This window comes from Athalia rosae, chromosome 7 (genome assembly GCF_917208135.1).
Source record: "Athalia rosae chromosome 7, iyAthRosa1.1, whole genome shotgun sequence".
Classification (NCBI taxonomy): domain Eukaryota; kingdom Metazoa; phylum Arthropoda; class Insecta; order Hymenoptera; family Athaliidae; genus Athalia; species Athalia rosae.
The window spans coordinates 4604383-4627538 of NC_064032.1; the positions used below are offsets into that span (position 1 = coordinate 4604383).

Genomic DNA, 23156 nt, shown 5'->3' on the forward strand with positions numbered 1-23156 from the left:
GGACGCAGCAGCAGAAGAAGCGGCGTCGAGAGGAACGGAGGGAAACACACACGGGCGGACGGAGTTTGAGGGAAAAGTGGAAGAGGGGCGAGGGAGGGAAAGAGAAGAGAAGAGAAGAAGAAGGGGAAGGAACAGACGGGGTGAATTGCCGCCGACAAGGTCACTGCATATACCTCTCCACCTCCACCGACGCCTCCACCACCACCTCTCTTCACCTCAGCCGCCGCGTGGCCTATGCGAACGTGTACGCACACACGCGCGCACACGTACGAATATATGTGTGTATATATATGTATATACATATATATACATGTCTATACAACACGTATGTAATGTACGAACTGCACCGCCACCTTCCTTTCTTCCTCTTCTTCTTCTTCTTCTTTTTCTTTTTTGTTTTTGTTTTTGTTTTTATTTATTTTTTTTTTTTGATTATTCTTGGTCTTGTTCTTCGCCCTTTTCGTCTTCTACTAACTAAACCAGAAGCAAACCCGTACCGTATTATATATCTCCTTTATGTACGTATACACGTGGTACGTACATACATACATACATACGGGCACGTAGTGTGCGAGTGCCCGGGTCACACAATTCCCTAGCTAATAAACGAAGCGAGCGAGCTAAAAATTTCATCAAACCGGCGCGGCGGTTAAAAACGAGCGCGGATGACGAACTGAAACGTGAAAAATTGTTTCGAGTATTTTAGAAAAAAAAAAACTATCCCGATAGACCGGCGTACGCAATGAATTCGATATTTGTCACATTTTGGTTTTTTTTTGTTTTTTCTTTATCGTCTCGACTCGTTTGAAGAAAATGAAAAAGAAGAAAAGAAAAAAAACGAGAAGGACGAAGGACCAACGATCGGTCGATTTCGCTCGGCGACATCCGCACGAAAAAAGGTTCGAAGGGAGTAACGAGTTATCGCAACGCGTTGTAAACTGACGTCAGTTCACGAGTCGATGATTTTCTCCTATCGGATTTGTCAAATCGGAATGACAATAGAGTTTTCGCCATTCGCATTTGAGAACCCTCGTTGTATAGTTGAGGCAAAGCAACGCGTTTGCTGCTGCTATGCATTTTTCCCGGCGGCAACTCTCGCACACGCGGATATACATATAACAGAGAAGAAGAAGAAGAAGACGAAGACGAAGAAGAAGAAGACGAAGAAGAAGAAGAAGAGAGTGGTAAAGGCTTGCTCCGATCGTTGTTGGTTGCTGCTGCTGCTGCTGCTGCTGCTGCACCAGAGAGACGCACTCTTTCTTTTATATCTCTTTTATTTCCTCTCTCTCTCTCTCTCTCTCTCTCTCTGTCTCTCTCTCTGTCTGTCTTTCTCTGCGAACAGTGAACACAAACACGAAACACACCCATGTATGTGTCTATGCAGCTAAGATACATATATATTCAATTGCGAGTGGTCACACAAAGAAAACTCCATCGCGATAATAATACGAAGGTAGCAAAATATATATATGTATATGTACATATATATATGAATACATATGTGTGGACCGTCCTACCTACCCACCTTTCAACCTACCTACCTACCAACCTATCTATCCGCTGCAACGCTCAGTCGCGACGTTACAGGGGGCAGAGACCCAGGAAGGACGACTCGAGTACGCGGCGTGTATTGCCGGTTATATTTTATCTCTGTACGTATAGAAACGCGTCATGTGCTACACATCTATATACATACATATACACATATATATATATATATAGATAGATACATACATACGAACACATAATAATATGTGGTATACTCGCGACGCGATTGCACCGTCGGTATTATATGTATATGTCTACATATACGGTGCATACAGGATTTTCTCTACTCGTTTTCGAAGCGGCTATTCCTCGTCCGCAACGTACTTTTGCTTTATGCATACGTCGCGAATCAATCGTGGAATCCGGACGTTGCGATGGAAAAAATATATATACGAAAAAAAAAAAAAAAATAGAAGGAAATACCATACGAATTTTCGAATGCGGAATAAATAAAAATGCGTTCAACATGTAATTGAGAGGACGAAAATAATAATAATTGACAACTCGCGAGGAAACGATGATTCGCATTATCGATGTAATCGGAAATGAAAATGAAATGAAATGAAAATCGAGTGCAACGTACTGTACATATACTATGTACGTTTGACAATGAGAGAGAAACGCAGAGCTTGGCGTAGCTTCGTGTATAGTAAAAGTAATAACGGAACACTGCCGGGCGGCGTCGGTGGTGCAGACTGCACAGGTCAAAGTTTACCAGTGCAGATTTAGCAACGTTGAATTAACTTCAATTCAAATAACGACGATAATATTCAAACCGTGAGCAACGGCGCGCTGACTCGAAACACCGAACACGATTAAAAAAAACTCGGTTGTAATGCAACGAGGAAACAGTTATCAAAAATTCAGTCGATTAGAATCGATCCGAAACCATGGCTTTTCTATCTTCACCTACATTTTTTTTTTCTTGTTTTATCTTTTTTTTTTCTCTTTCTTCGTTTCCGGGACATTCCTGGACCAGGACATTTCCTCGTTTTCCGACGCTTTGATACCTACACACACACAGATCCTACACTCGTTTACGCGCGGCGTGCAGCATTATTTCGTCCGAATGTACGGGCGTGTACCGTATCGTTATTTACGCATATTAACCCAGCCGCCGCGTGACACTACACAGAGACCACATCGACTTCCGGTCGCGACTCGAACGACCGCAGGCCGAGCCGCCCGAGCCCCCCGAGACCGAACCGAGTAAAAGCAAACCAAACGAAGTTTAAATAAGCCGAGTAGTCTCCTCTTTATTCTTCTATCCCACTCGTTTTCGCCTATAGATATTGTTGTTGCTCAAAATTCACCTCGTCGTACGGTCGACAAACATGTTGTTCCCTTTTTTTTTTACTCTTTCGATTTTTTTTTTTTTTATTGTTAACGTTATTGTTATTTCTTTTAGGTTCGACTATACTAATGGCGGTTCAAGTTCACCGTTCGCCGCGTGCCGTTGTCTGGATAATATGAGCTTCCTAGTCGCTCTGTTTCTCTCCTCTCTATTTCCCCGTCCGTCGTAATTTTTCGACTTTTTTTTTTTACTTTTTTTTTTTTTTGGTGTTAAGATTATCTCAAATACCACGTCGTACGATTCGGCGAAGATCTTTTCTCGTTTTGCAATCTTTGAAGAATTATTTTTTTCACTCGCAACATTTGCAATTTCAAAGAAGATTGACCGTCGTCGTTGAAAATTTTTTTCTAAAAGGATTCGGATCAAAGATTACAATTCGAATAGGCGTATAAGATAAAGTGCACGATGATATCTCGAGCCGCGTAAAAAACTTCGTCAAAAGAAATTCCCGTATAGAGAAAAAAAAAAAAAAATACAAGGGCAATGAAAAAAGGGGTTCGAAAAAGAGAAGTCGAGCTTTGAGAGAAAAAAAATCTGTTCGTTTAAGATAAGAATTTGTCTGATACAGTCGAATAATAATTCTCACAAGCCGAGTCTTTCGAGAGGGTGCTTTGTAAATAACATTAATAAGGATAATTGGAAAAAAGAATTCGCGAATCCCTTAAAGGGTTGGTTCGATCGATTTCGCGGGATTAAAGCCGATTTGAGTAACGAAAGAAAATGGCGAGTGGAAAAAAGAGAAAAAAAAAAACGAAAACGAAAAACGAAAAACTGAATATATACTTGAAAAAAAGATGAAAAATAAGAAGAGGGAATGATTTCACCTCGACTTACGCAACTTGGAGGCAGCTGCCTGTCGGCGTCGCGCGGCGTACAAGTTGTGCGAGGTGTTTAAATTGAAAATAAAACGACTCCGGTGTATTCGGAAGAGCGAGGAGGTATTCGTTAGTAACGAGTATAAACGGACAAAGTAACGTCGTCTCCGTTGCAGAGCTACCGCGGCGTATAGATAGGGAAAAACTGTGATCTGTTCGGTCGTAGTTTTTTGTAAAAAAAGAAAAAAAAAAGAAAAAAAGGAAAAAAAAAAGGGAAAAGCAGACGCGACCGCGGCGGTATGAGAGTTTCTACTCAAAGTTGCACGCTCCATATATCCCGACTTCCTCAACGTTCCGCACCGTCTCTAGGTCTAGTTCCGTAGGACGAGGACTAGGACTAGGTCTAGGTCTAGGTCTAGGTCTAGGTCGCCGACGAGGAGGGGGGGGGGGGGAGAGCCGAAAGTAGGCGTGACTCGCCTCCCACTCATCTCGAGAGTTTCTTCCCCTCCGTAGACGCGACTTTCTTCGTGTTTTTTTCACGCCTCTTCCTCCTCCTCCTCCTCCTCCTCCTCCTCCTCTTCTCCTTTTACTCTTCATTTACACAATATATAGGGTGATATACCTATACAGATATATATATATATATTTTTTATTTTTTTTATTATTTGTTATTACGCATCTCTTCGGTCTCGCCACTCTATGTTACCCGTTGAATAAAGCGTATCTGCGCAGAATACACACACGTGTAACGCACACGTTGTTAAAAAAGAGAAAAAAAAAAAAAAAAAAAAAAAAACGTACAACAATTAATTAACCAGACTGTAAAAGTAAGAGAGACTATCAGGTAGAATAATAACAGACGAGCGGTATTGGCATCTCCCAGCTTTGTCGAATACGTTATAACCCCCTCTTGTTTTTCGTCTTCCTTCGAAACGACTCGCGTTTGACTACAACTGCATCTATACCGTACATAGCGTACACGAGTCTGGTTTTCCAGATCGAAATTCGTACAAAAGAAAAATATTTCAATGATATTTTTCGTATACGAACTTTTTGCTAAAAACCAAAGTTGTTTTTTTTTTTTCTTTTTTTTTTTTCAATAACTGAAAATTTTCAACGCACACCGATGGAAAAAAATTATTTTTTCAAAAATATGGACGAGTAGAACGAAATAAAAAAAAAAAAAACACCTGGGAAATAAATAAAATGAGATATGACATCGTTCGAGGATAAATTTCCCGCGATATTCACGAGAAGAGAGAAAAAGAGAGAAAAAAAAAAAAAACTTCTCACGGAACGAAAAATTTCTTACGCAATGTTACACACGATCTCGAACGGATTTCACTTCGTTTTTTTTTTTTTTTTTTTCAAGATTTTTTCTTTTTTTTTCCCCTCCACTCCGAGGTATTGGTTAATTTTCTCACACCGGCAAAAGTCACGGATACACCTTAGGCGCCGTCTCCTCCGTTTCTCGTCGATTTCCCAAAGATTCGTGAGTTTTGCAACTCTGCGAATCGGTGGGACGTACGAAATTTCGATTACATACCCCGTTTTATGAATAATATTGTATCACATCGCATTATTGTATTCCCATCGATATAATTATCAAACATTCGGCGCATTCCACGGACATCTTTATCCTAGACCAGGTCGCCGCTACGGAATTAAACCAACCGAACGGCGGAAAAAAAAGAAACAAAAAAAAAAAAAAAATAGAAACAATGTTGGAAAAGACTCATTATTATTCTCGTACATCGAGTAGAGGTAGTCTTGCTCTCTAGGTGCTCTCCTGACTTTTCTATTTTTTACTCAAGGTATCGGGCGGGTGTCTGCTGCTTGCTCGGATCTATAACAAATCTGTATAGTTGGCATGAATATATATATGCCCATAGAAACGGGTGTACACTCGTATCTGGTGTACGAAGATCCGGCGAAATCTTGCAGCACCCGCTCGCTTATCCTGCGGTATTTAATCTTTCGTACCTCCCGTAGCAAAAAAAAAAAAATAAAAAATTCTCCCGATACGCAATTCGTGCCTGGTTTTTTTTTTTTCTAATTTTTTCTTTTTCTCTCTCTCTATTTCTTTGAACGACCCCATGATCTCCAACCCCCTGAACTCTGTGGGGTATCTCGCGATCGCGATCTCCATTTTTTTTCCTCATTGAAACGGGAAAAAAAAATGCGAAGAATGAGACGATGCAAAAATAAAATGAAAAATAAAATGAAAAAAAAAACAAAAACAAAATGGAAAGAAATAGGAAAAAAAAAAGCGAGTTGCGAGTTCGCGACGAAGAGACTAACGTCTCGATAACGTAAGAGTGAAACGTTATGTACCGCGGTGTACGACGTGTACATATACATATAGGTGGGAATTATATTATGCCTAAAAACGACGCTATGTGCCGTACGCGATGATGCGCGGTGTGTTGTGCCGCTTGCTTTGCACCGCGTCGTTGGTCTTACACACGCCTTATACACACCGGCGCGTTAGCTCGCGGCATTTAAGAAGCCGAGAAGAAGACGACGACGCGGCTCGCCGGCTGACGTCTTGGCTCTTTAAAAATACCCAACGAATACTTGATCTAGGGCAACGAGGACATCCATACCTCACCCCATTCCCCCCCCCACCCCCCACCCCCCACCCCCCACCCCCTCCCCCCGTAACCTCACCACCTCCTCCCTCTCTCAACCACCCGCCGCTCCTTTCGCGTCACATGCAACGCTCCTCTCGGTTACTCTTCCTTTTTTTTTTTTTCTTTTTCTCGCATTTTTATCTCTCTTTTTTCCACACATCTTCTCGCCATTCGGCATACACCGCTCGTTCGATGCGTATACATACGTGCGATTCGGGGGGGTCGGGAAGTATCACGTCGCAGCAACCGGTGCATAATATAAGTTTAGTTTTCCATCTTTATTTCACTCTAAATAAATAGATGCGGGGGATATATACGTATTTTCTTTCTTTCTTTCCGTTTTTTTTTTTTTTTTTTTCTCGTTTCATTTTATTCTCTCGTTAACCGCGGTTAAAAACATAAGCTCGTTGCCAGGAAATTCCTTTCGTCATTCCTAAACGCGGAGATACGTCCCGTCCGAATTGTGACGAAAAAAAAAAAAAAAAGGAAAAAAGAAAAAAGAAAAAGGAAATAGAAAAAAGTAAATCAACGTCGCGTCGATGATGCGAAGAAAACGAGTACGAGGAATGTGGAGAGCAAAAAAAGACGAGACAAGGCAAGACGGACGTAAAGGTGAATCAAAAATTGGAAAAACACGGCGAGTTATAACGAGGACTTTGGGATGTGTAATGTAATATACGGTAAAACCGTAAAGAACGAAACGAAGAGGAGGCGAGAGCGACGACGACGACGGCAGTGGCGGTGGCGGTGGTGTACGGAGGTGGGCGCAACAAGTCGAGTTTTGCGCAAGTAAAAGTCCGCCCGATTGTATAATCGAACGTGAATAAGCCGCGCGTAAGGAATTGCGTAACAACGATTTGGTAATCCACCTCAATGAAAAAGGAAAGAGGGAGGTGTAACCCCCATTTCCCCCACCAAATCTCTCTCTCTCTCTCTCTCTTTTTCTCTCTCTCTCTCTCTCTCTCTCGACGATCATAAATTCTGTATCATAATAACACCGCCGGTGTCCCAAAAAATTAAATACGTAAGAAGAAGAAGAAGAAAAAAAAAACAGAAAAGAAAAGAAAAGCAACCGGTGAGGAAAAAAAATATTATCGCTCCTCCCGTTTCGACGCATCATCGTTTCAGTCACCGAACTGCATGCAGTCTTCTTCTTCGATTGCGAGAGCGAAAAGGCAAAAAAAAAAAAGAAAAGAAAAGAAAATTCATTCCATCCGTACCCGTTGCGTACCGTCTAACGACGCAATTTGGTACACGGAGATAGGTGATATGAAAGAGGAATAAAGAAAAAATGGGACTTTAAAAGGCGTTTTGAAAATATTGAAAAATCATTTCTCGTTAGTCTCTATGACACGACGTAGGTAACGACGGGGACATACACGTACGGTACGTACGTACCTACAATGTAAAGTGAAAGGGAGAACACGATCGGCGAGCAACGACGACGACGACGACGACGACGACTTGAAATAAGTACAAGTATACGAGTAAATTACATACGTTATGTATACTATAAGTATGTATATGTATATCTATAAGCGAGCATGAATTCGCTCGCATCTGATTCCGAGAGATTGAAAATATATATATCGCCTGGCGTTTTATACTTACTTACTTACTTACTTACTTACTTACTTACTTACTCACTACACGGGACAGACGTTTCGCGCTGCTCGTGACCCAGTTATGGCCGCAACTTACCACCACCGTGCGTTACCACCATCTAGTTACTCTCGCAATGTCCCAGATTTACTTCCTGCTTCACTTGTGTATACATATACATATATATAATATACCGTGTATATATACACACACGTAATATTCGTACAGCGCTGGAGTCTCGTTTGTACACCTACGTTCTCGTATATTGGGGTAAAATATCAACGCGTCTGATTCACGTACTCGGAATACGTAACGTGTTGCAAAAAAAAAAAAAAAATGAAAAAAAAAAGAAGAAAAATCAAGTGCGGAACAACGCGATGTACGAAATCTAAAAAATCACCGATTCGAACGGCTTCGCGAGCTCCTAACGGTTCGAACGTCGCACCGCCGCAGTCGAAAACCTGAAGTTAAGGAAGTCCACGCACTTCTTCACGCCTCGTTATTATGTAGACAAACAATTACGCCGCGCTAACGTAATTACGTAACGCAGATACGGTGTATCTCGAGAATTTCACATTTTCCTTTCCTTCTTTCTTTCTCTTTCTTTCTTTTTTTCTTTACCTCCATATTATCCAGCGAGTGGAAAACGTCGATGGATTGGAGAAAAAAAAAAAAGAAATCCGAAAAATGGAGCTTCTGATTAACAGGTCATCGCAATCGATCAAATTTTACCGATCCAGCGCAATAGCGTCGTAACGACCACAAGATAATAAGATAAGACGAATAAAAAAAAAAGTAAGTAAACCACTCACGTGTCGGTGGCTGTCGGTAGTGAAGATGTTGCAGACTTTGGTGTTGATGATGATGGTGATGGTGTCCGGGTGGTGGTCCCATGGTCGGTCCCATACCGTGATTACCGTGATGATGATGGGGCGGGCTGCTTCTGTGGGTATGGTGATACGGGGCCGCCGAGTGTTGATGGTGATGATGATGGTAAGATGGCGCCAAGAATCCCCCTGTTGTCGGATAAACGCCGGGACTGTGACACGCCGATCTGCCCAAAGCTAGGGGGGGAGGGGTGGGAAAAACGGAGCGTTTTCGAATAAACAGAACGAACGAAAGAAGAAATCGAAGAGAGAAAAAAAATCGACAACGAACGGAGGGTGTACGTATTTAGAAATGAAATAACACCTGTCGACGGTCGCGATTTTCTTTTTCTTTTCATACGGATGATCGTTTCTACATGGACTTCGATTTGTCCTTACCTGTGGTCAGATGAGAGTGGTGGGACGCCAGTGTCGACTGTAAAGCTGAATTTGGATTTAGCCGGGCTTTGAGCAATAGATTTGCGTCGTCGTTGCCGCCGGACGATGTGCTGGACTCGACGTCGCTGACTCCGCTGTCGGCCGGACTGGCTGGCAGGGATCCGCCGCCACCCCCTGGTCCGACGGAAATCGAGAGAAAAGAGAAAAAAAAAAACAACGATTATAACCGTCCAAAAAATGATCCGCTTCTTTTTGTTTTTTTTCTTTAAACAAATTACGAATAAACGGAGAGAGACGAACGGGGAAAAGAATCCGGAACTTTGATTCCGAGATCGAAAAAAACGTTCACGCAGTCGGTCGTTCGACTGCACCGACCGGAAATATTCCCACGGTGTACGAACCGACCGTTACGTATCACGTAAGAGGTAGTTTTGTTTTTTTTTTTCATTTTTTAAAAACCAGTTCAGAGGGTTCAAATTTGAAAAAAAAAAAAAACTTCCCCGTATCGCGCACACGGTCAACTCGATCAAACCGTCGACGACGTACAGTCGGCGATAGAAGGAATGTAAAATAAATCAAACATATCGATCGTTGCGTGTGGCAATTAAAAGAAAGAAAAAAGAAAAAAAAAACAAAAAACACAAAGACGCGATGAAAAATGGGATTCCGCTGAACTTACCGGGTGTATTTGTCGTGGCCAGAGTTCCCCCGGAATAAGACTGTTGTCCGAGTTGTCCGTGAGCATTGTTCAGGTGACGTCCGTATCCATTTTGCAATCCGATACCGTGTTGCTGTGGATGTTGCGACAATATGCCGTGAAGTAGTCTCGCCCCCGTCGTGGATCCTGGCTCGGCTTTGACGGTGGCCAGTCCCAAAATTTCCTTCTCTCCCGTATCGTGAGGCTGCACTTCCCTCGTGTCGACTGCAACGTGACGACAAAAAAAAAAAAAAAAATTAATAAATAAATAAAAATTAAAAACCGAATGAAACACGATCATCGAGATTGTGAAAAAAACATTTAAGACGTTTCGTTTCTCTCTTACTTTACTCCGCCAACGATTCTTAAATTGTGTAATATTATTTAATCCGGCTTCGGTTTCCGCAATCTATACGAATTCAAATTATACATGCATATACATAGGTATGTATGTATGTATATGTATATATATACCCATGACGAAGCGGTAAACCCGCGAGTTTATGTATCATATATATATATATATGTACGTGTAGCGTATATACGTGTAATAATCGTAGAGGAAGTGAAAGCCGCCCGTGCGATTCTCCTTGACCCACTCAATCCTCTCTTTTAATGCAATATTTCTCCCTTCCTCGAGGCAAAAGGAAGGCGAGCGCAACCGTGAGGCAGGTAGGTAAGAGCAAGGGAAGGTGGTGACGACGTAGATCGTGGCGGTGGGTAGTCGGAATCAGCTTTGGTTCGTTAGGAATGCCGACGTGAGATTTTTAAAATCGCGTCAGGTTCATTGAGCAATCGAACACATAAAACGGATTCGTCGCTCCTCCCGTATATGTTTCCAACGCGATCGTTATCGTCATTTTTATTTAGAAAAAAAAAAAAAAAAGAAAAAAAAACAGAAACGACCTTCCCTTATCTTTCCAAATATCATATCCTTGTTGCAAAAAAAAATATATATATATATATATATATAAATATATACCGCACGTCCAAGTGTTCGTAGATTATTCCGCAATTTTTATAAAACACATTATACGTATAATACGTAAATAAATTATTATAGATATTCGATGTTTCGAAATAGAGATACTTTTTTCTCTCTCTCTCTCTCTCTCTCCTTTTTTTTCCTCATCATCGCCATCGCGTTGTTATAACGCTGAAAAAAAAACTGCTACGAACGCCGGTCAGGCTCCAAATTTTTATCCCCGTTAAAAAAATGAGAGAATTAAAAAAAAAAATGAAAAAAAAAAAAAAAACAAGATGGACGATTCCGTATAAATGGAACAAAGATTCGCCAGCGTCAATGAAACTGTGAAGCGGATAAATTCTACGATCTAGGTGGTGTAGTAGTAGTAGTAGCAGTAGGACGTATCTATCGCAGATGAGGAAGTACATAGGTACGTACCCGTTACATATGTATGTATGTATATATATATACATACGGGTTGTATAATCCCCGCGGAGTTTCCGTCTTTCACGTCCGCGCGTTATTATCGATCGACCCAGACCTACGCCGACCTATCGCCCAGACCTAGCCAACCCCCAACCAACCCGACGAACACACATATCGTCGCGTTCCGTTCACTTTTCAAATACATAGGTACGTCACCGCTGTAATATATATATACCTATACGAAACAAGTGCGCGTGTGTGCGTGTAACACCCCTGCGTATCCGGCTGGTAGTATAATAAAACACGTACCGCGGAGAGTATCTTCGTTTTCCATACACGCAATCGTCGCATGACGACCGTAGGCGAGGAGCGAATTACTGTACATAATAATTCGTGTGCCTAAATTAACTAAAAACCGTGTCATGTAACATCATGCCGCTTGTGTTCGCGAACGTTCGAGCGAATTTCCAGGCATTTTCGAGGCCTCGCGCGCGCTAACCCTCGTCGCCGTTCGTCGTTCGGTCACATGTATCGAAACGCGTTCGTGTAACGCGTAGATATGTATATTATTTTATTTTTTTTTTTGCGTTATACGATAAAACGTGGAAGAGAGAAAAGACCAGCGGTTATACATATATGTATATATAAGAGGTATATGTACATGTACACATACACGCGATACCTCCACATATGGAGGAGCTTTCGTCCCGTCGAAATACCTGCCTGGCAACAACCACCCCTGAACGATTTTGCAGTACGTATCCGTACGGTATATAACGGTATATATATATATATACGTATGTATATATAAAAGAGCATAAATTCGTGTACCTAAAAGAGATTTTTATGTACAAATTTTCGTTCACATACCAATCGATATATATATATACATATATAGGTATGTATAATATTTATGAAAGCACGTGCCGAAAAGGGTTGAGCAAAATTTCAATTTTGCTCTTTTACCTTTTTTTCCATTTATCTCTGAACAATTTACGAATTTGGTGTAGACGACATTTCCACGTACAATTTTTACAGTTACACCGCGTGATTTCACATTTTCGTAACTCTGTTAAAGTAAAAAAGAAGAAAAAAAATATATATATATAAATAAAGAAATAATAAAAAACGGGGAACAATTTTTCCGAACAGATTTTGTATTCGTGACCGCGACCACTCCTAGCGGGATTGGTTTTTTTTTCGGGGTCGGTTGTGATCGATTGCCCCACGATTCGAGACCGAAAGAGAGCGAATGTTCGAAAAAAAAAAAAAACAAAAAAAAATTAAAAAAAGAAGAAATTTCAAAAGAATTTTTTCATCAACTCTGACACGTTACACGAGCTACCCCCCGATCTACCGATTGTAAAACGAAAAAACAACCGATCATGCATTGAACGAAATTAGAAAAATCTTAAGAAAATAATTATTTCCCTTTGAAATTGTTCGAAAAATTTCACCTCGGGGTGCTTCACGACGGATAAGAAGGCACAAAACCGTGCTCGATCGAAAACAGAATTAACAAATAAACCCGAAAAAAAAGGTGTTGCTTCCAAATTTCAGGTGGACGCGTGAGATGTGTCGTCGGGCAAAAACGAGACACCTCTACTTCACTCTCGTCGGTTATGATAAAAGAAATATAATACGCGGCGGTGTAGATAAATAAAATAATATATGTACACGTAGCGGGGTACAGCCGTCGGTTATAATACGGCGGGGGCGGCCAGGGTATGACCTTGAACGACCTTGAATCCGGCTCGCAATGTCTCGCGCAGAGAGCAGGAGGCAGAGAGGCAGAAAACGTCTAGCCGCATCGACCGAGAGAACGAACCACCACCTCCTCCACCACCACCACCACCACCACCAACGTCGACGGAGGGAATGGGGGATGGGAGGAGTACGTGGCCGACGTAGATACGCGTTTTGTTTAAAAGAGTCGCCTGTTCGTTTTCATATATACATATATATATATATATATATATATATATATATATATGTATATATTCAACGTGGACTATGTACTTTTTTTTTACATGTTATGTGTAGCGTATCGGTTATTTACAGGCGCAACGACACTTTTCTGGGGTTTACGACCTTCTTGCACTCTCGCGAAACCTCGTCGAGTTTTTCGTTCGAAGGAAAAACCCCGAGAATTTTCTCGATTTCGTAGTTACGTGTTAGAAAAAAAATGGTATCTCGTGATCCATCAGTTTTCTAGACGATTTTTCCAGACGGTTACGATTGTCGAGTGTTGGGAATTATTACCGATTCGCAGGGGCGTAGGGGTGCGGTAAAATTGTGTACGATTTATAAACGAAATCTATTCGTTTTCACGCTCGTATATAATTCGTCCGAGTAAATATAATACATACATGGGGTTATATAGAAAATCGAGAGAAACTACAATTTTCTGCGCTCACGTCCTAGTTGCAGTAAGAGTCACGCGAAAGCACATCGATATATATAGACTTGGGTATATTTTACACATGTATATCATCATCATGATGATCATAATGATAATGATAATGGCGATGATGATGATGATGATGATGATGATGATGATGATGATGCCGTTGTCGGGGCAGCAAAAGTATGCGGAGAAACATGGTCGTCGAACGCGTATCGAGTACAAGTTAAATGTCTATAGAGACCTAATTAACGGAGAGAAGGATGGAAAAAAGTTTGAATACTTGAAAAAAAAATAAATAAATAAATAAATAAATAAATAAATAAATAAAACCACCATTATTATATAGCCAGCGAAACTGCGATCTGCGTAAGATACGAGAAACAAAATCAAAAAAAAACATCAAAAAACGGATCGATTAACAGTTGAATAAAAATCGATTACTTAATTAATTTTTTTTCTTCTTTCTTTTCTCACGAATGTGTCGAAATCGGCAGTGCGGAATTTGCTCTACTGATTATCGCTGCGTCTTTTTTATTTTCAAAAAGAAAAAAAAAAAAAAAAGAAGAAAATAAAAAAAGGACAGCAGGTATCTAAATTTATCTCACGTCGGTATATATATATATATATAGGTATCCGTAGTTACACTCGTGGGGTATATATAACGGGTATGAAGTAAGGTCAGCATTTCGGCGATTCGGTCGACTCAACTTTCTCACCGGTCTTTAACGCGAAGAAGAAGAATCATCCGTCCCCGTCCGTTGTTACGGAATAAAAACTTTATAGTTATAACAGAAACTTCGTACGTATTGAGTACAAACGCTCGTGCGTTGAATTTTTTCGACTCGTCGTTTTGTTGCATAATCAAAAGTCTGACTAACGACATCAATCGTTGCATATATACGACACACGGCTATAACCCCCCCCCCCCCCCCCCCCCCCACCGCATACATATTATATGCGGAACACGGTCACTCTCTCTTTCTATCTGACGTCAAAGAGGGCCGTCCGAATGACCAATTAACCGGCTGAATAACGCGTCTAAAATAACGTTCGAAAAATCTCGCTCTCTTTTTTTTTTTATCCTCTTCCGATATCCTCGCCGATATTTTTTCACGGATTAAAAATTAACAAAAAAAAAAACAAATAAAATAAATAAAAAAACTTTCAATTTTCATAACCGGAAATTTCGTTGCACAGGAAGTATGTATCTTCTATGTATACATACCTCGCGCTAAACACATTACACGCGTTCTCAAGATTCACTTGGTACAGAGACTCGAGTAGCGTTACCAATACCAACGAATCGAGTTTTACCCGTACGTAGGTAAAATGCACACGTATCGTACGCGTGCATTAGTAGAAAGAGAGACGGGACGGACGGAGATGGATAGAAAATGTCACGAGTGTGTATAGGGAGAGATATTATACACCCGTAAGCGTGTACTGTGAGAAACCGTCGATGCGCGTTCGCTCGTCGACTCTACGCGGCATGTACATTATACATATATGTACTTACGTATGTACACGTGAATCGTACGTACGTACGTACGTAAGTAAGTAAGTAAGAGTACACAGCGATATACTACGGCGGTACCGCACGACGAGGCACACCGTGTTAAGTTTATACAGGAGTGTGTATATTGACCCACTTTTACGCGTTGAAATCGAGAGTGATACTCGCGAACTGCCGCACGTTACAATACCGTACACACGACGTAAGGATGTATTCGCGCGTTTCGTGTAGGAGAAAAAAAAGAAAGAAAAAAAAAAAAAAAGAAACCAACAGCAACTTGGGATCTATTCCGCGACTCGGTTAATTGGCGGGTCGGTTGTCATACCTGTGCGATTTCCCGTCCGAAACCCCATCGGATATCTGCACCGTTACGTTATATCCCAATGTACACTAGAATCCCAGCGAATCCGAATTTTTGTCAAACTAATTAAGAGAGAAATAAGAATCGGATTGGAAAATGATAATAATTTTCCAATCCGATCGGTCGTCATCGTAGCCGTCCGTACGAAACCTCTGAACCGACGTCCGTTAGAGACGAATCAAAAAAAAAAGGGAAGAATGAGAATAGAGAGAAGAAGAAGAGGGCAAGAAGGAAAAAAAAAAAAAAAAAAATAAGCATATGGCGTTAGATGAGTTTGAGATTGAAATCTCTCTACGGTGTATACTTTTTACAATTCGTACGTGCACACCTATACGACGACGACTAACGTTAGTTTTTCAATGGAAAGAATGAGGGAAGAAGAAGAGGATAAAAAAAAAAAAAAGAATAATAAAAAGGTATGGAAAAAAAAAAAATTACGTAGAAGGTGTAGGCGTGTATAGGTTGTCGGGTATTATGCACCCGTGTGTACGTATGAATGTAAAAAGAACATAGGATAGATATACGTATATGTATATATATTTGTACAATCATGTGCACGTGTATGAGAGGGGATGGATGTATGATATTATAGACCGAGAAGGAGGAAAGGCGCGAACCGTTGGCCATGACCCAAAAATATCGATTTCTATAGAAAATCGAAACGGTATATACGTATATATAAAATATACATATATATATACATACATATATGTATAATATCTCTTTCGATATATACCGATCTATCCATAAAATGTACACGTACGCTTACTTCGACCGACCGATACATCTCTCCGAATCGGAAATCAGATGAAAATTATGCACGCCCACTTCCTCCGTCAGAGGTGCAGGACTACGGGAGGTATAAAAAAAAAACGCAGGACTAAAAAATAATTCCTAGAAATAAGCGCGTACGTATGGATACGAACGGTTGTATACGCCGACGAGTAAAGAGGACATAGAAAGAATGCGAATGGAAACAAAAAAAATCAATGAAAACTATGCAGGCGGACGAACAAAGGAAACGATAAAAAAAAACAAAAAAAAACAAAAAATTAAGGATATAAAATACAAAAATAATCATCAACGGACGCGCCAATTTTTCGATATCGATCGTTTCCAATAATCATAATGATAAAAATCATACTTTTTCTCATCACCCATGTGTAAAACGTGTACCCCCGCATACCGGCGCGGACATAATGTGGTATTAAAAAAACTAGAAAAAAGAAATTCTTTTCTCACGCAACTCGATCGTAGAAAATAGGCACGGGGTGGGGGAGAGAAAAAGATAGAGAGAGAGGAAGACTATGAGAAAATAGGATGAGATGAATAAGAAAAAAAAATAGAAAAAAAAAAGTGGATAAATATAGGTCTAAACGTAGGATAGGAAATACGGGGGAGATTTTAACCCTTTCGCCTCGTTAGGGTGTAGGATTGGGTCCTGTATACGTGTGTATAGTACATGAGGCCCATTTGGTGGTATTTTCCATTTTTTAGGGACGGTTATCGGACGACGGTACCGTTATTTCAGAATTTCCTATACACGGACAACAGCAGGACAGCAGCAGCAGCAGCAGCGTCCCGAAGTTTAAAATCTAGGTTATCCCGCAGGATATACACGCGTATAAAATGGATCTACGCCCTCTCCCAAAAAACACGCACACAAATATCGGTGGAAAATGAAAGGAGAAAGGAGAAAATAGAAAAGGAAAACCAAGGGCGGGGGCGATCTCTGTATCTCTGTATGCGTTTCTAAGCTTTTTTTTTTTTTTTGCTCTCTTCTTCTCCGGGGTATATAACGGTAAATAAAATCCGTCGGTGCATCAGGTAGGCGTTTTGTATGCGTGTGTATATATCTATAATATAAATATATACCGTTTGGTTTACCGCGTTCCGAAGGGGATGCTACGACGACGACGACGACGACGATGATGATGATGACGCACGCAGATGTTTTTTATTCTCATCCTCAATGGTATACCTTTATCGAAAAATGAAGGGAGAAAATAAAGAAACCGATGAAAAAGAAAACAAAAAAAAAAGACAAAAAATGGACGCACATAAGGTGACCTAAAAAATCAGAATCTAACACCTGTTCGTGTTTCCTGATCTCCGGCACAACGCGACAATGATAATAATAACCCGCAGTCGCCACTTATCGAAAAAAAAAAAAAAAACTACAAAGCTAGAAAAATAAAAAAAAAAAAAGAAGAAACACTTTCGAAAATTTTCAAGGAATAAAACGGGACGCGCAGAATAACGGCGGATCGCGGAAATGCGGCTATATAAGGTTGTACGGGGTGAATGTTATCCCGTTGAACGGGGAAAATGTCGAATAACAAAAAAAAAAAAAAAAAACTTAAATAGGGGAAAATATCGGGGGAGGGGGTTGGGGGTTATTATACATTTTACGTACACACGTAGGTAGGTACGCCTTGCCGATTATGTAGGTCAGGGCTCGCACATCGAGCGCGTCCGGGTCTTCCTCATCATTTATATACCGGCCGATATCACTGTGTATTATACATATAGATATATGACGGAACGAGCGTCGAGACGCCCAACGTCGACGTCGACGTTAATTCGACTCGAAACGATGAATTTTTTCACGCTCATATCACGAACGAGGAGTAGCAGTGGGCAGCGATTTATGAATAACGGAGACGAGCGACGACGCGCCACTCTCTCGCGCTTAATTATCGCAATTGTCGTCGCAGACTCTCCACCCACAGGTACATACGGCGTAGTTTTTCGTTGAGGAGCAAGAAAAAAAAAAGAATATTTCACCCTTCGAACGTTCGGTTATCAAATAATCGAATGAATAGCTAACGGGTACTTCGAGTGCACGACCTACTACACCGCAGAGACTCGTCCTTAATCTTTTGCCAAGTCGAACACGCTTCGACTATTGCGCTATCAAAAATATACACATGTCTATAAAATGACGTCGATCATTTTATAGATAACAAATGACGGGACGAATATTACGGATTCCTTTTTTTTTTTTCTATCCAGACGCGTCGATTCGGAAGAATTTCTGATTTACAGAGAAAAAAAAAACAAAAAAAAAAATCGTCATCCGGTTTAAGAAATAATTAGAAAAAAAAAAAATGTCAAATGCATCGGGATAAAAATCGCTCGACGGTCGATGTATCGAGCGCGTAGCGTAACGTACGCGTCGAACGTGAATATTTTTTCCCCGTCGAATGAGTAGGAAGAAAAAAAAATATTCGAATGAAAATTGAAAATTGAAATCGATCAACTTCTATAACGGGCGAATAGTTTCAACCGCGTTTGATATGGCGACAGCATCGCGAAACGATGCTGTCGCACGAAGCCACCGGTGCCAATGCTCTACAAACGAAGAACTAGGCACAAGGACGGACTACCCTAGTTTCCCCCACTGAGATTCGAAACACACCAGCGATGACTTCTACACGGTTCGATCGAAGCCGAACTTGTTACTCTGTGGAAACCTGGCGCGGGTATATCGACGCAATGAAAAAATCGCTTCGATTTCACGAGCGATTCACTTTTTCGCCTCGAACGCGAATGAAACGTAGAAAATTTATAAAAATGGAAATAAAGAAAAAAAAATAAATAAACAGAGAAAGAGAGAGTTGAAAAGGAGAGAAGATAAAGAAATTATCGTCGTTGTATTACACATGGAAAATGACGCGCGCGCGATGAAGAGGAGACACAGGAAACGGAATCCTTCCTTCCTTCCGCACCGAGATAATATCCTGAATGGTAATGAGCGCGTCTACGCCAGGATTCTTTGAATCATTAGTTATTTAAATTGGTGAAACAAAAAACAGAAAAAAAAAAGAAACACTGTATAGATTTGTATACCGCGTGTATTTCTATGTTTTTTTTTTCTCTTTTACCATAGGCTTCTCCAATGGGAGATAAAGAGGGAGAGAGAGAGAGGACGTGAAAAACTTGGTGGAAAAAAAATGAAGCCAAGAAAGTTAACACAGCGGCGTTTTAAAATCATCCCGACGAACAACGACACATGAATATTGAGATATGTATCTACAGGTGAGTAATCATCGCGTTCGTTCGCGGACGGATTCGATATACATATAATATATATATATACATATATATGGATAATCACAATGAAATTGCGTTGTTCGAAACGGGGGAGGGGAAGAAAATGAGAAAAAAAAAAAAAAAAAAAGAAAAAACCTATATATATAAATTTCCGATATTTTCCGCTCATATTGATTTTTCGAGCTATTCGTCGCACGTCCATGGGATTGCGGGGGTACGTAACAAATAAAAATAACGTAGATACGTCGGCAGTTGAGACGTGTACGCGCGTTACGCGAGTCGCTTATAGGTAAAGAAGTCCTATGAATTATAAACCGTCGTGTACACCGCGATATAATAAATTTATATATACACACGTTTGCGTTTTACTATAATTGGAACGCGAGAGAACGGTGTCGAATGAAATACTATGTAAACATTATTATATGTACACGTGAAATATTGTGTGCAAAATAATTCAGTACATAAGGTTAAGCGTGTATGTGCGTGAGTTATTTAATTGCGGAACGAGCAAAAGAAAAGTAAACGTATAATGTTTGAGGAGTGTAAAGTTTTCTCGGTGTGCAGAAAATTTTTTTGCCTTTTTTTTTTTTTTTTTTTCATTTTGGTTTCGGTGTTCCCATTTATTCGTTCGTCGATCAGACACACACGTAGTAGACGACCGAAAAATTCTCGCTTTTTTTTTTCTCTTCTTCTTCAAATTTTTACTTCTTTTCGGTTTGCACAACTGTTGAGTAAGAAGCCACGTTTTATCCTTATTAGGTATAAGCATATACACGGTGTACATATTTGTGAAATAAAAAAAAATTGTGTTAAACAGGTAAACCAATTTTTTGTTTTTCCTTTTCCCCCCTGTGTTTTTTTTTTTACAATTTTTGTTTTATCAACTTTGATCGAATTACCGGCGATAATGATAATCGAAAGTAGGTCGAAAAGTTAAACGATCGGATCGCGTCGCTCAAGGATATTGCGTTACAGTATCGGTAAATTTACGTATCAATCGAAACCAAGCGATATAATAATCGACGAATCCTTATTCCCCACCCTCCCCCCCCTCTAATCCCTCTTCCGGTTTAACGAGTAGCCAGATTTTTCAACCCTTTGAAAATTTTTCATCTCTCTCTCCTTTTTTTCTATCTTCCTCTCTCTCTATGTATTTCATTCTCATTTCGGTTGGCCTCCGAGAGGATTTAAATGGATCCTTTGACTTTAGTTCTCGGTATATAAAAGTACCGTTTTAAAGTCTGACCGTCGAGACCGAACCTAAAATCCGAAGGCAACCCTTTCGATGGAGGGCCGACAGAAGGCACTCTTGATTTTCTCATTTATATACCCCGAAGGGTACCAAAATAATTTTTCAATATCAATATAATTTCACCGCACAGTAGGAGTGAAAGTGAGTAAAACACGTATCGATATCGCGTTACGTGGGGTAGGTCGTGCGCTGGAAATTTTTTTTTCTTCTTTTTTTTTTGCTTTTTCTAGTTTAAATTTACGATTCGGAATACGTTAAACGGTTCGAAACAGAGATACGGAGAGCGAGCGGGGTTGGAAACTGTATGGGGGGAGGGGGGGAAAAAGCGGTGTGACGAAATTGAAAAATGAGTGAAAATTTTTGGAAATTCCGTCCAACAGAAGTGCGGCGGTGACCCATGTGAGGGGTGAGGAGGGGGCGGAGCGGCTAGAAAATCTATTTGAAAAGAAAACTTTCTCTTCTCCTCTAGCGCTCTCTCTCTCTCTCTCTCTCTCTCTACTCTACTCACAATTAGATAATTCTCTCTATTTACGGGGGTTGACAACCTTGGCCTTTGAAAAATTAGCGGCTATCTCCATCTCGCTTCCCCGACTTCCCCTTTCTTCGGGGGGGGGGGGGGGGTCTTTAAAATGAGAAATTTCGAAAATTGTGAAAACTACCCTAAAACTTTAGTTCCGGGGTGTAGGCGGTCGCTTTACCCGGCTACTTGCTACCGTTTCCTTTCCTTTCCTTTTTTTTTTTTTTTTCTCCTCTCTTTGAAATTTCCTTTCTCTTTCTCTACAACTTCCTTACGCCCCGAAGTAAACGAATTTGTTTCCCGTTCGTTTCAAAGAGCTTTCTCCCCTTTCTCCCAAAAGAGAAAGATGGAAGTAAGGGAGGAAAGAGGGCGAGAGAGAGAGAGAGAGGGGGGGGAAAAAATACCCCGGAGCGGTCTCGTTGTTCCCACTTCTTGGGCGGTCTTTCTATTTCCCTAAAATTTCCTTAATCTCACACCGACGAAAATATTACAAGTACATATTACAACGCACGAAAAGGGTTAAAACCCACGAACGCCGTTCTACGCTACGCCGAAGAGAATTTATCGCCCCCCCCCCCGAAATGGTAGAAACTTCGAATTTTCGTCGTTGAAAAATTTTCTAAACAAAAATCGTTTGTATCCAACGGACGATCGGCGTCGGCGTCGATGACAACAATAATAATAATAATCATAGGTGATAATAAGTGGAGTGTCTGGCGGCGGAATATTTTAAATATATCTCGTTTGGTTCTTTCTTTATTTTTCATCTTACTCGCACTCCCGCCAACGTGTAACACACGCAACAGATATCGATTTGCATAAACTGTTTCGTCTGGTTTTTAACTATGTACGTACGACATACGTACGTACGTACGTACGTACACTGTATACCGTAACCTCCTAGACGTGTGTACGATATCAAATACGGAAGTAAGTAATTGATGAGCGAAACTGCAACGATCGATAAAACACGCTGTGCATATAATTTTATTATACACCGGAATCGAGGAAGCGATCGAAAGCCGCGTTCTTTCGTTTTATTCCAGCGTCGCGTATTCTCTGCGAATGTCTCGGTGAGAGACAGAGAGAGAGAGAGAGAGAGAGAGACGATGGCCAATCCACGAATAAAATAACAAAAGTAAAATAAAAATATAAAACACAAGAGAGACGTCAGATATGTAATAATTTTCCGTTAGTATAAAAAAAAGTGCAGAATATGTATTCAAACGTCCGATAACGGTTCGAAGATAATGACAAGATAGAGAGAAAGAGAGCGGAGTGGAATGAGGAGGAGAAAAAAAATCGAGGAAAAATTCCGCGGTTGTAATACACATGTATTATCGTCGACGACAAGAAGAGAAAAAAAAAAATAAATAAATAAATAAAATAAAAATAAATCGGAATCGAAAAAAAATAATAATTACATAAATGAAAAAAATATCACCAACGCGAGCGTGTTCCGTGAATAGATCAGAGTCGAAATAATAGCGATAATAATAGCAATAATAATGATAAAAATAATGATAAAAATAAAGAAAAAAAAAAACACGAAATGAGGACGAAAAGATGTGGGAGGGGGAAGAGTAGATGATATAGACGGAAAGAGTTTTAATTTTAGCGGGGTTGAGGCAGGTCACTCGCAATGTCGCAAGATTTATCAGGGGCAACAACAGCTCGGAGTCAGAAAAAGATTGTTGAAAAAAAACAAAAAAAAAAAAAACGAAATAAACGGAAAGAAAA

The 23156-nt window shown here is 40.4% G+C and overlaps 1 protein-coding gene across 3 annotated transcripts in view; it reads right to left on the minus strand.

Moving 5' to 3' along the window:
- LOC105693186 (ecdysone-induced protein 74EF-like) overlaps nt 1-23156 on the minus strand; it is an 86402-nt gene that overhangs the window by 9158 nt on the left and 54088 nt on the right. For all 3 annotated transcript variants that reach the window (XM_048657988.1, XM_012412964.3, XM_048657989.1), the window contains 3 exons: nt 9897-10139; nt 9218-9391; nt 8765-9016 (listed from right to left, as the gene is read on the minus strand). In XM_048657988.1, the coding sequence (XP_048513945.1) occupies nt 8765-9016; nt 9218-9391; nt 9897-10139 (669 nt within the window). The remainder of the gene's footprint in view (nt 1-8764; nt 9017-9217; nt 9392-9896; nt 10140-23156) is intronic.